This window comes from Lygodium microphyllum, chromosome 25 (genome assembly GCF_053477565.2).
Source record: "Lygodium microphyllum isolate KBCC chromosome 25, Lygodium_microphyllum_v1.1.10, whole genome shotgun sequence".
Taxonomy (NCBI): domain Eukaryota; kingdom Viridiplantae; phylum Streptophyta; class Polypodiopsida; order Schizaeales; family Lygodiaceae; genus Lygodium; species Lygodium microphyllum.
The window spans coordinates 27291311-27304565 of NC_141159.1; the positions used below are offsets into that span (position 1 = coordinate 27291311).

At 39.4% G+C, this 13255-nt stretch overlaps 1 protein-coding gene across 1 annotated transcript; it reads left to right on the forward strand.

The window, feature by feature from the left end:
• The first annotated feature begins 11141 nt into the window (after nucleotides 1-11141).
• On the forward strand, nucleotides 11142-12714 carry LOC148014001 (putative carboxylesterase 12). Its single transcript, XM_087667136.1, has one exon. It carries the CDS (start codon nucleotides 11382-11384, stop codon nucleotides 12516-12518), a length of 1137 nt encoding a protein of 378 aa, XP_087523262.1. The 5' UTR covers nucleotides 11142-11381; the 3' UTR covers nucleotides 12519-12714.
• Nucleotides 12715-13255: the final 541 nt, after the last annotated feature.

Sequence of the window (13255 nt, forward strand, 5' to 3'; positions counted from 1 at the left end):
ATACTAGCATGAGAAATCTAAAGTAGATTGAGCTTAAGAGTTCAAGCAAGCCTCTATAATGGACAAGCAAGCTCTCTTCCAAATGATCTTCAACTTTCATGGCCATTATTTGAGCTTTCATCTCTCATATCAACCTTATGTTTGACAATCCATGACAACATAAGAAAATTTCAAAATTCTTTATTCATGTCATGGGGCTTTTGCTTTAATCCATTACCTGAAGCATCTATGCAAGCTATAATCAGACATTGAGGGTTCTTTGTGCTTGAAGCTTTGTTTGAGCATGGCTATGGAGGTTTCAAACCCTAGGATTGACAGTTTTGGATAGCATGAATAAATTTTCAGATTTCTCAATACAAATCAAGGGGGTTTTAAGGATAAACCACTAATGGAGCATCTTCATACTCCAATCTTTGGACAATATTGAACCAACATTGAAGAGATTTGGACCTATCTTGACCTATGGAGGTTATGGAAAGCATAGGTTTCAATTTCCATTGAATGCATTGAGTTTCTCTTCAATCTTGAACTCTTCAACCATCATTGGATTACCTACTTCTAATATCCAAGGTCTCTTATCAAATGGAAGAGGATTTTGCCTTCCATCAACCATACATGAAGCAATAGAGCATCAATGGAGTTTATGGAAGAAGAGTATGTTGCAGGGAATTCAATTTCAACAAAGAGCATGGAGAGTCTTGACTATTTGGAGCTGAACTAAAGCTATTTTATTCAATGGTTTTTCATCAACAATATGCTTCAACCCCAAGTACAAGAGCTTCCACAAACAGGGCCACTCCGGATTGACAAAGGTTTGAGCAAGTTTTGAAGGTTTGGAGTTCTTTCTTTTCATGGGAATGATGTACAACATAGTACGTCAAAATTTTGGAAAATTTCAGTGAAGAATAGAACTTCCTTTCATTTTCAAAGTCTCAATCCACTCTTGGATCATTCTATATACATTTCTTAAAAGAATGCATAGAGTTCAAAGCTTCTATAGGAGGTCTTGGAGCTTTCTTGCCTCTTGGACATAATGGACAGCTTGTACTCAATAATTTCATTGAAGATTTGGTTCATCATCAATATTGAAGCACTCTTCAATCAGTGAATCGCTCCTACAAGCATTCTTACCAATATCTCATAAAGATTGAAGACCTATTGTTACCTACAAGCATTCTTAGCATTGTATCATGTTTGGAGCATGATAGAATGGGTATTTTGATATGGGCAACATAAAGAGAAATTTATGGCAGCATAAAGACACGTATGAGTTTCTTATAGGCAAATGTATGGGTATTTTGAAGGCAAATGCAGGAGCAACATGAGACAAATGTATGGGTATTTTGAAGGCAAATGTAGGAGCAGCATGAGACAAATGTATGGGTAGCCTAATACTCTTCAAAACATGTTTGTTTCATCTATGAATAGCATGTGTGGACCTTGACATGCAGGGTATTTTCAATATCAATATCACTAAGTTCTTTTCAAGCTTGAATGCTCTTTTTGGCACCTTTTAACAAGATTGGACAAGCAAGTGGGTTTCTCTTTCCTTTGCATATACTATGGATCACACTTGACCAAGTCATTGAGGGTATACAATGTATGACAGTTAGACTACTGCAAAGAAAAAATTGGGTGCATCATGGGCTTATTTGCAAAGAATATGCTTGGATTATCAATGTACTTATTGATCTGAAACATCTCCCAACTTCTTATGGGTGGAAGACATTGTTCATGAGGTAAAACATGGCCAAAACAGAGTAAAAACAAGGTGCAGTCCATTGTGGACAGATCTGGAAATCCTTTTACAAAGAGGGATATTTATGCTCCTAAATTGAAACCAGCACTCTCATTTGAAGCTAGACATCATAGGCTTCAAATAGAGCTATCATATGTTCCATTTGGACTTGTATTCATCAAGTTATGGCCAAAACTGTCTATGGATAGTTGGGATAGCATGCATGCAGAGAACAGTTTGGAAAGTGTGGCAAGTGATATTGGGGAAATGAAGATGGGCATTGACAAACTCATTACCTCTTTGATGTATGGCTACCATCTACAGCAATTTTCAATGTCTCAAGTCCTTCCACTTGTGAGAACTATGGTCAGCAATGTCATGATACTTTAGTGAATGAGAATGTGTCTCACGGCAACTCAGCATATGAACCATATGGCACTTCTCCCTCATATGAGTAACATTTTAGCAGATGTCTTGAACAAAATGGATGTTATACTACATTCCATGATGAGCAAAATGGGTATCATTCAAACCATTTTGGTCAGCAACAAGATGATATTTCTTATAACAGATTTGATCAAGAATATCATGCATGTATTCCTTACCAAAGCAATGCTTATCATGGCTACTTTGAGCAAGGATATAGTTCTTGTGAAGATTCTTTTGCTTATGATTAGCATGTGCATACATTTGGACAGTAGCATGATGTATTTGATCAGCCTTCTCATCATGATTATCATGCTTCTCCTTCAAGGTTTCATCCACGTGACTTTGGACAGCATGCCTATATAAAGAGGCCAATGGTAATGTCTATGAGAATGTCAGCCATCATGATCACCTTGACATGGATGAATGTAGTAGTTATGATCATTATTATGGACATCATTATGGGAATGAGAGCTATGACACTTACTATCAGGCCAACCATATGGGTTATGTACCATATGAGCCACCTAAAGCATTACAAGCTGAAGATTTCTATGAAGAAGAGCAAGTACATGCAGATGTGGACAGCTTAGATGGTAATGACGATAATGAAGAAGAGCAAATGGAGAAAAATGTTGAAGAATATGAGGACAATGAGGAGGACCTTCATGAGAATCTCACTAAGGGTAGCATGCAACATAAGAAGGAGTTTCATGAGACCTCTATCCTTCAAGAGGGACATGATTATGAAAATTTTGGTTTCTATGGTGATTCTATTGATGATGCATATCAGCCCCCCATAGGTGATTGGGATATGTACATGTTGGATAATGAAGATCCTTTACTTCCATTTGACCATGATGACTATGAGGTGGATTATGAGAATGTTCATTACCCTTTTGATCCGGGGGATCATTGGGATGATTCTTCTTTTCCATTTGACCTGGGGGCATAGTCATTGATAGTTTTGGCAGTTGTTTTCATGATGATAATCACTTTGATGGATTCCCATTTGATCGGGGAGGATTGCTATGGAAGAATGGCTGGACTTTTTGATCCCTTCACCTGCAAATATGATTGACAGCTTGTCTTCATTGATTTATATTTGGTTTATGGGAGAAACAGTTGAGGAAGCATGAGTTCACTGTTTAATACAGCTTGTTGTATTAAATTCTTGTCATAAAAATAAATGGTCTGACATCATCAAAGTCAAGATTTTATGCTTGGATGTGATGCTCCTGGGTGTATTCTTCAAAATGACACCTCATTTGTTTGATTCAAAGCTATATTTCAGAAGTTATGACTCTTTTACTATGATAGAAGCCCTTTCTTGGACAACATGAGTAGCATGAAGACAGTCATGAACTTCTTGGACCATGGATTCTTCTTCAACTTGTGCCTTTGAACTTTTATGCTACATCCATTATGGTATCTTCCCATTTGCAGCTTTGAGGACAAAGCTAATTAAAGTAGGGAGGGTTTGTAATGAAGTAAATAAGGCCAATGACAAGCTAAAAGCATTTGTAATAAGATTAGAGGACTAGGGCTTAGGGTTTGCTATAAATAGGCAGCCCTAGCCAAAGTTAGGGGCCTTTTGTCATTATGAACTTGGAAGTCATGTAAGTTTTCTTGGTAGTCACATTAGTTCATGTCTTTCACCTACATTGAGGTGAGTTTCCATGGCACCAGCTTGTTTCAAGTATTTCTTTCATGTTTCCTTAGGTTTATATATTTTAGCTTCTTTTCCATGTCAATTCCTTGTTGATTCCATTAGATTAGGCAAGTTTGATTCAGTCAGAAGATCCCTTGATTTCATCATTAGTGCATGTTCTATCTTAGCATTTATTCCTAGTAGGGATCTAACTCTAGGCCCCACATAAGCTACTATACCCACCCTTCTACCCTTGTAATTTGTTCACACAACAAAAATGGCTCTCCTTATGTAAAGGATGGGAAATAGGGCACATAAGGTGCAGGAATAAAAGGTGGAAGTCCCAATAATTTTGTACCCAATTTTGATTTAGTCAATTCTTTTCTTGCTTCATCTCTCTCCTCTAGCTTTCATGGTTAACATGTTCTTCCCTTTTTGTGTTTCTGTCTCTTCTTTAGTGTTTCTCACACCTCTTCGTTATTTCTCTCTCTTCATCTATCTTTCTCTCTCCTAAAAAAGTATTCCTCTCTCCTAATTCATTTTATGACAAGTGGTATCAAAGCATTGGTCTTTGATCCATTTTCTCCTCTTTTTCTTCATATTCAATCTTAATTTTCATCATAAAGACCTATTTAAGACAAGCACTACATGTATACGACATGGATTGTGACTTGCAAGTGTACTATAGCTAAAGGAGACCATGGTTAGAGACATCCAAAGGAGTTAGTGACAAAGATGGTGGCTTCCATGCTATTTTAGCAAGTCACACTCAAATTTTGTGTCATTTTGATATGGATCTTAGGAAAATACCCTTCATTGAACTTGGAGAAGACTAAAAGTTTTCACTAATTTTTGAAGACTTATTTCTTCTTCTTCAAGCTCTTTCTCAATTTTCATGGCTATAAGAAGCCTCTAATCTCTTTGTTGTGGCTATTTCCTTCAATCCTACCTTAGTGGCTATTTTTCCAATTGGTCTGAAGCTTGGGCAACGATGAAGGATAATGCTAAGGAGATGGCCAGTCTTATTATGGCAAAAATTGTTTGTCATTTTGGTCCATCTAAGGAGATAGTGTCTGACTTAGGGACACACTTTCTAAATAAGGTCATAGTAGCCTTAACAAAAGCTTTGAATATTAAGAACAATAAAACCACCCCATATAATCCACAAGAAAATGGTCAAGTTGGGAGTAAGAATAAATAGCTCCAAGATAGTGTGTAAAAGCAAGCGAGATTGGGATAAGAAAATGTATGTGGTGGTTTGGGCTTACAATACGACATTTAAGACAAGTACATGCCACACCCCATTCAAGCTGGTATATGGGGAAGAGTGTGTCTTACCATTGGAAATAGAGTTGCCCACTACTGTGAGATTTGCTCTAAATCATTCATTGGGTAAGGCAGAGGCATTGCAAGAAAGATTTATTTCTCTTGCACATCTTGTTGAAATTCGATTGTAGGCTCTATTACATCAACAGGTAGGGAAGAGGAGAAAGTGCTTCATGACCTTCGAGCTAAGAAATATAAATTTGTGAAGGTTTAGTTGGTGTTGTACTATGATGCTCGTCCTAAGCAATTTCCTAGTAAACTAGAACCCAATTGGGATGGGCCATATAAAATTGTCCATATAGAAAAGAATGGCTCTACAACCCTTTTAGTAGAGTTGCAGGGAGTAGAGTTTAAAACTAAGGTAAACTTTAATACGTTGAAGCCTTACTATGTGTAAGGAACTGATGTTGGGCTTGGTGCCTGTGGAGGTCCTTTAGGATTCAACTTGAACTTGCAGTAGGTACCAAGACAATCAGATGGGAAGAATCATTCCTTATCTTGACCATTTGTATTTAGAGCAATGTTACCACCAAAGTTGAGTGATTTGATGGAGTAAAGGTTATCAGGTTATTAAGTGGCAAGACAAATCTTTCATGTGGGATATTAAGGTCTACGAGTATTCCCATTGAGTTTAGCAAAGGGAGGGATTGTACCTATTATGCATCCTCTCTCTCGACTCAACTTTGATTATCATAAGTAGGAGTGCTGATCAATATGGCGTGGCCTATCAATGAAGAGACTAGGTCTATGCTTTGTATTTTGACAAAGCTTCTAGAGGGCTTGCTAAGTATGCAAGTATTGGTATGGTCATTAAAGATCCTCGGCACAGAGTTGTTATGAAAATGGGAGCATATCTTGGCATTGCTTTTACAAATAACATGGCAGAATACAAGGCTTTAATCATGGGACTACATGGTAGTATCCGTCAATTATTGGTAAAAGGTGATTTGCAGCTAGTAATCAATCAATTGAATGGGACCTATAGTGTGAGGGATCCTATTCTGTAGATGTACCACCATGCAACCTTGGATATGATGCATCTTTTTGAGGAAGTGACTTACCAACTTATTCCCCGACGCTGCAATTGCTTTGCAGATTCCCTGGCCCCCTGGCCAATAATTATTCTTTCTTTGAGGATATCTTTTTCAATTGTGGTCCTAGGGCACTCTTACAATTGCCTCCTAATATCAGTTCAGGGCTACTTTGGGGATTTCTAGTTGATATGTCCTATTTTGGCTGCCCTTGGTTACTGTGGATTATGAGTCAGGTGGCAGTTGATCACCTTCCCATTCTGTCATGGACTCATAGGATCATTTATCATCATATTCGACAAACACCCCTTTCTATTTATGTAGGGGGGTTTGCCAATAACCTGATACACTTAGTATAGGGATGGAGGAGCCTTCAACCTTGGTCGTCTTATGCTTCAGTAGAGTTATGTTGGGACCAAGGGTTTGTTTTAGCATTATGATGTTGAGTGGATCTTTTAGGAATTATTTCATTAGGCCAAGAGGATCAGTTATTTTGCAGTGAAGTGCTATATTTCATTAGGCCAAGATGGCCATGTGTCTATCTAATGCAAGTGTGGTTAATGGTTTTGTTTTAGTGCTGTGTTATACAGATTCTGTGGAACGTAGGGGAGCCTTTTGTTGCACAAAAGCTTCTTGTGGGCAAGACCAAGTGATATTTTTCCTTTACGAGTACTTTCACTCTGTGATGTATGTATTTATGTACTTGTGGGAATTTTTTCTTTTGTTGGGGATCGGCAATCACAAGGCATGAAGTCCTAGGGTTAGGTTAGGTGTGTCTGAGGGAGGTCTGAGCAGTTGTCCGCCTCCTCTAAGACATTGTCAAGCACTCTAAGATTTGTTTTAGAAGGTAGTCCTAGTGACCCTATTCTGCTAGCCTGCTAAACATCTGTTTCTAGGAGCTTTTGTTAATAGTGAGGCAGTTAGAGAAGCTTGCCAAAATAAAAAGCAGAGAAATTTTTTAATATCCTTGAAATATAAAAATACAGAGGTGTGTAAAAAGGGTCTAACCCCTCAAATAGAAAAGGAAAAGAAGAAAAATCTCAAGAATAGTTTATCATTGTCTTGTGCGGGCTTGGTTTCTGGGGATGAGTCAAACCTGGGGGGGGGGGGAACCTGTGGGGGGCCAATGCCTTATCTTCTTAGGGGTTGGTAGATTCTTGGGTACCGAGTCAGGACCTGAGGCCGATGCCCTGTTCTCCTTGGGTCACTACACTCAGCTCTCTCCTTTTTACACGCCTGAGTATGGAAACTTGAAGAAAAATATCATAAAATGGAAATATATGTTGACCATGCTATAGGAGTTCTCGTCTAGTAGTAGTTCCTGATCTAGTTGTCCTAAGTTGGGTAGGTTGTTCATGCCACCATCTAGGATGACTTCTTTGATATTTCTTTTTGGCCAGTTTTTGTTGGAGAAGTTGGTTAGCGACTCACTTTGGATTTCTGTCACGTTATGTTGGGCGTATCCCTTGTGGGTTTCATGTCTTGATCCTGTCAGGGGGTAGGGTGAGAGTTGTGTTTGTGCCTTGTTGTGTATTCTGTTTTGCGGTAGCTTGATGCATTTTATTGTTGTTATTTGTGCATATCAGTTCTTTCATGGGATTTGATGGGCTAAGTCACCCTATCCCATGGTCGCCAATGAGAGCTGAATTCAAAAGCCTAGGATATGTTGGAAAAAATGGACTAATGCAAAATTTACACTGAATTTAAAGCTCGACGGAAGTGGAAGATGTGGATATGATGATTTTAAGAACTACCATATGATGGCACGATAGCTTCACTTTCCTTTCAATGTTGCTTTAGATGTTGCTTTACCATTACTTCCCATGATAGTGCAAAGTCGCTACAAAGTGATCTGGGGTTCATATATCCTAAGTTCTATGTTCTAATACCCCTTCTAGATTCCAAGGCCTACAAGCAAGCTCAAAATCAAATTAATGTCACACACAAAGTGTATGCACATTCTATTGAATATTGTTAACAGTTATATAAATTTGAGAATCCAAAAAGTATGTATCTTCAATTCTACATTCTAAGAACCCTTGTAGAGTCCAAGAAGTAAACATGACCTAGAACTCCAAGAAATGCTTCACAGAAAGTTTGTGCTTCATTGACACTGATTGATTAATCTTTCTTTTCTAGAGATATAACTATCTCTAACAGTCACTATTATAATACTTTGATTTTTTAATTTCTTGTTCCAAAAGACCGTAAATATTAAATTTTACATTTGTAAAAACTTTCTAGAGTCCAAGAAATAAATTTGAGGTTTAAGGCATATCAAATAAATGTTGCACACATTGTGTGGACACCCCATTGAATATTGATACACATTAATATTCCCCAAAACTCTATTTAATAGAGACACAAACATTATTATATTAGATGGTTGTTGGACTAAGATTTAAAACCTAGTAGAGTCAATTTGAAATTTTTGAAAAATGATAATTGATAATACTAGTACTAAAATAGATGTGAAAATTACATTTGAATATGAGTGATGAGGTCTTTCAAGAGAGTAAAGAGGTTGAATTTGTGATAATGTAGTACAACATATATGAGTGACTTTACAGTGAGAAATTGAGATGATATAGAATTGACTTTGTATGTGTGTGTGTGTGTGTGTGTGTGTGTGTAGAGAGAGAGAGAGAGAGAGAGAGAGAGAGGTGGTCCATGAAAAAATTGTCACCATACTAATGTGCATAATAAGATATAGTGCTAGCCTTTGAATTTCAATGGACTTGAAAACTTTGAAAAATGTGAGATACTTAGAGCTACATAAAAGGTTGAATATATGTGATGGGATTTTTTGAGAGACTTAGATGTCAATTTTTCCATGATATCTTCAAAGTGAGGAAATGAGATTTTTTGAGAGATTGAGGCCGAATTTTCCACGATATCTTCAAAGTGAGGAATTGATATTTGTGGTGGGATTTTTCGAGCTACATAAAATTTTGAATATATGTGTTAGGAATTTTCAAGAGACTTAGAGGCCAAATTTTCCATGATATCTTTTGAGTGAGGAATTGAGACTATGTGATCATAATAGTGACGTAAACACATGCATAAGGGTGCACAATGCATGCATGCATGCATGCACGCACGCACATGTATGTATATATGGATGTATGCGTCTAGAGAGAGAAGGTGGTCCTTAAAAAAATTGACACACACACACATGCACACAATAAGATAGTACACATATTTTCGTATCTTAAAAAAAAGTGCAACTATTAAAAAAATAATTAAGATCTACCAGCTCAAGTGAAATAAGAGCGTCGATTGACCCCAAGGTTTAAGATTTTGTTGTGAGGAAAACAATGAGACACCTTGTTTTAAGGCCTATGTTGTGACTCATCACCAAGGGGGACACTGTAAGAGGGACCAAGAGTTAAGTTGCTTCTAAAGTGTATGGAACACTTCTTGGCAAAAGGTACATGACGTAAGCCCCAACATTCAATCATTACATTTAGACAATGTCTATAATCCTGTGTACTATTTTAGATTTTTTATGCTCTCTTGTGGGTATAAAAGCTCATTTGTAGCATTGAACATGAAACCATATCAACAATTACAAACAACTTGGCTTATATTCCTTTGGCAAGATCATAGCACAAGGCATTTGCACATCATATGACTTGCAATGTAGCTCACTTCATAAATATATGAGGAATTTCCGCATCCCATGACTCATAAAAGCTCATTTGTAGCATTGAACATGAAACCATATCAACAATTGCAAACAACTTGGCTTCTATTTCTTTGGCAAGATCAGTAGCACAAGACATTTGGACATCATATGACTTGCAATGTAGCTCACTCCATAAATATATGAGGAATTTCCACATCCCATCCCATGACTCATAACATAGAACAGTTTGCGTTGAAGGCAAACAAATGCACAAAATTTATCTTACAAAAGTGGCCCAAGTATTTACAAGTTTTAGCTGGTGTCTATAACATCCTTTGCTTATACCAACGTTCATAAATAACAATTTTGCTAGCAAATACAAAAATATTTAACTCAACTTGTGGAGGCATATTTGAATCAAAATATAAATTTTCTAATCTTATAACTAGAACTTTTGTAAAGTTCAAGGTTTAGACTTTTGTGTTAGACTTATTATTCTCTTTGGCCTTGCAAAGTGGATCAAAGGATCACTTTATTTCTGTAACTCCCAGCACTTCATTTATATCTCTAAAACACCTCTCTCTCTTTGGTCTCACAAAATGGGTCAAGGATCACTAATTACACTTTAAAGTTAGGTTGCATGCATCCTAGAAAGAGGAAAGGGAGCAAGTTAACCCCATTGTGACTCCATCGCATAGTCTAACAATGGGATAGTGAAGTTTATTTCCCCTTGACATAACGTTCCGAGGCCTTGCCAAGTAGCCAAGTGCAATGTAAGTGTAAGAGTAGTAACTGATGGCATTTTTGGGGAAGCCTCAAACACAACTCCTGAGCCAATTGAATGAGAGAGCCTGTGATTGAATGACCATGGTGATGTGACTTAATTGTATATCCGCTATAAGAAAAAAGTGATGATGCTCCACTCATCCTCATGCAATGCAACTCTTTGTATCACAATAGCAACAAGTTATGGATCACTAGTTAAACTTAAAGAGCCATTCCCATGCAAGCAATGGACCACTAGCTAAACTTAAGAGATGTTCTTGCCCAAGTTGCGGTGGTTGTTATGAGGGGACCAAGGTAGTTGCAAATTGTAGTTCAACTAATGGATTGGCCTTTCTCTCTCTCTCTCTCTCTCTCTCTCTCTCTCTCTCCACCGTCCCGGCCATGGGGGGACCCCAAGCCATTCCTATGACAACCACTTTCTTCATCATGCAAGTAAATTTACTTATGTGCGATGCAACTATTATGCAAGAAGTTTTTAATGCGTTCCCAAGTCCCTGCCCTCAACCGCACCTAGATAGATATAGATATGCAGAGCCTCTCGAGAAAAAGCTCATGATGATGTCAATTCACAATGCGGATAGAAATCTGTCTAAAACTTCGTGTGTCTACGGATTCTCAAAATTTTATTAATAGTGCACGTTATAAGTATTTCTATTCAATTGAAAGATGATTTACATAGGCACTTTCATTTAGCGTTCGGCCTTAATTATCATCATCATCACCACAACCCGACCTTGAGAGAGCTAAGCGGACCACCTGCCTTTGACAGCCTTCATCACGGGCAGTGAGAGAGAGATGGTGGACAGCCCTGATTTCACGTGGCATACTGTCACTCTGCACAGCGATGGTACCTTTACTCGACATCCACACGACCCGCCTCTCTTACCCGCTTCTTCGTCCCCGCTACAACCTGTACGCACCAAAGATGTCACCCTCAACTCCAGCCATGGAACCTGGGCTCGTCTCTTCCTGCCAACCTCCTTCACCTCTGGCTCAGATCCAGATAAGAACAATTCACAGGATGATAAGACCAACAAGAGAGAACACATAAATGCAGAAGATGATGAAGTGGAGGAGGAGGAAGAGGAAGAGGAAGAGGAGGAGAAATTGCCCCTTCTCCTGTACTTCCATGGCGGCGCCTTCGTCTCAGGCAGCGCTGCGCAACCAATTAACCATGCCTTTATGTGCACCATTGCCAGCCATGTAGGCATCCTGATTGTCTCTGTGGAGTACCGCCTCGCTCCTGAGCATCGCCTACCTTGCGCGTACGAGGATGGCGTGGAGGCGCTGCAGTGGCTGTGCGAGCAGGCAGAAGCGGTGGCGTCCTCCTCGTCTGTGGTGGAGCCATGGCTCAGGAGCCATGCAGACTTCTCAAGGCTGTATGTGGCGGGGGACAGTGCAGGCGCCAACGTAACACATCATGTGGTGAGCAGAGCGGCGAAGCTAGGGTTAGGGTTAGGGCAGGAGAACAGATATTCCTCTGTGTGTCTGAGAGGGTTTATTCTAATTCATCCGTTCTTCTCCTTCGATCGGAGAAGCTGCTGCACGCCTGAGTTTCTGGCCACGACGAAGAAGATATGGGATGTCTGCCTTCCTGAGGGGAGCGATGCAGGGAAGCATTCCTTTGCGAATCCGATGGCGGATGAGGGTTTCGGTGCCGTGGCAGCAGGCCTGCCTGGTGCTCTGGTGCTGGTGGCGAGCGATGACGAGCTGCTGGAGAGAGGGGTGGCGTACGCGGAGGCGTTGCAGAGCGCAGGGAAAGCAGACGTGAAGCTCTTCGTCTCGCCCAACGAGGGCCATGTCTTCCACCTCCTCATCCCTGCCTCCCAGAACCTGCCAGCCTTCCTGTCTGAGCTCTCGAATTTTATGCAACCAACTGTAGTGACAAAGAGTGGAGTGGACTCTGGAGAAGATGCACATGGTATGAAATAGTCCTACCAGCTGGTTCAGACTCCGAGGCTGAGTCCGAGCAGCCGTTAAGACCTCCCTGCCGGATTTCAAGGTCTACCCGTATGGGACGTTTGCAGGGGTATGTATAACGTAATAAGCTGCCAGCAGTGGCATCGCATGTATTTTCTTAAAAAGTAGATTAAATGAAGATTATCTCTCCGATACTTAAGTGTTCCAACACGATCCTTTGCCTTCCTTGTGTTGGGTGGTGTTTCGAGCCATTTTCTTAATCCCACTTTGTGGGTATCTACATGTCTTCTCCTTTGAGAAGTAGGTTATTGCTCCATGAATGGATTGTTTGTTGCACTTAACAATTGCTATGATTTTGATTCAAGCTCTTTTCTTAGATGTGATCATGGCGTTTGTTAGCAAATGGCCTCTTATACATGTAACTCTTCTTCAAACTATGAGAGAGAAAGAGGGGGGAGATTTAAAATGGAGATCGCTTCTCACAAGACAAGGAATAACAATTTGAAGGAAAGTTGAATTGATTTTTGCATGCTTATCTATTAGGGCTCATCAACATGTTAATAGAATGTTCTTATGAATATTACTTTTGTACAAGGTTGCTTTGTTCCTTCTATCCATCTATACTATTGTATTATTATGGTTGTAGGTTTGGGAAGCCTCGAACCTTCGAAGGGCTTCTCAAACCTTATCCCTTCTCTCTCTCTCTCTCTCTCTCTAAGCCCTTCCTCTCTCTCAATCAAATCAAACGT

What these genes read in the sequence shown, in the direction of transcription:
- LOC148014001 (XM_087667136.1), top strand. Translation starts at nt 11,382, where the DNA reads ATGGTGGACAGCCCTGATTTCACGTGGCATACTGTCACTCTGCACAGC.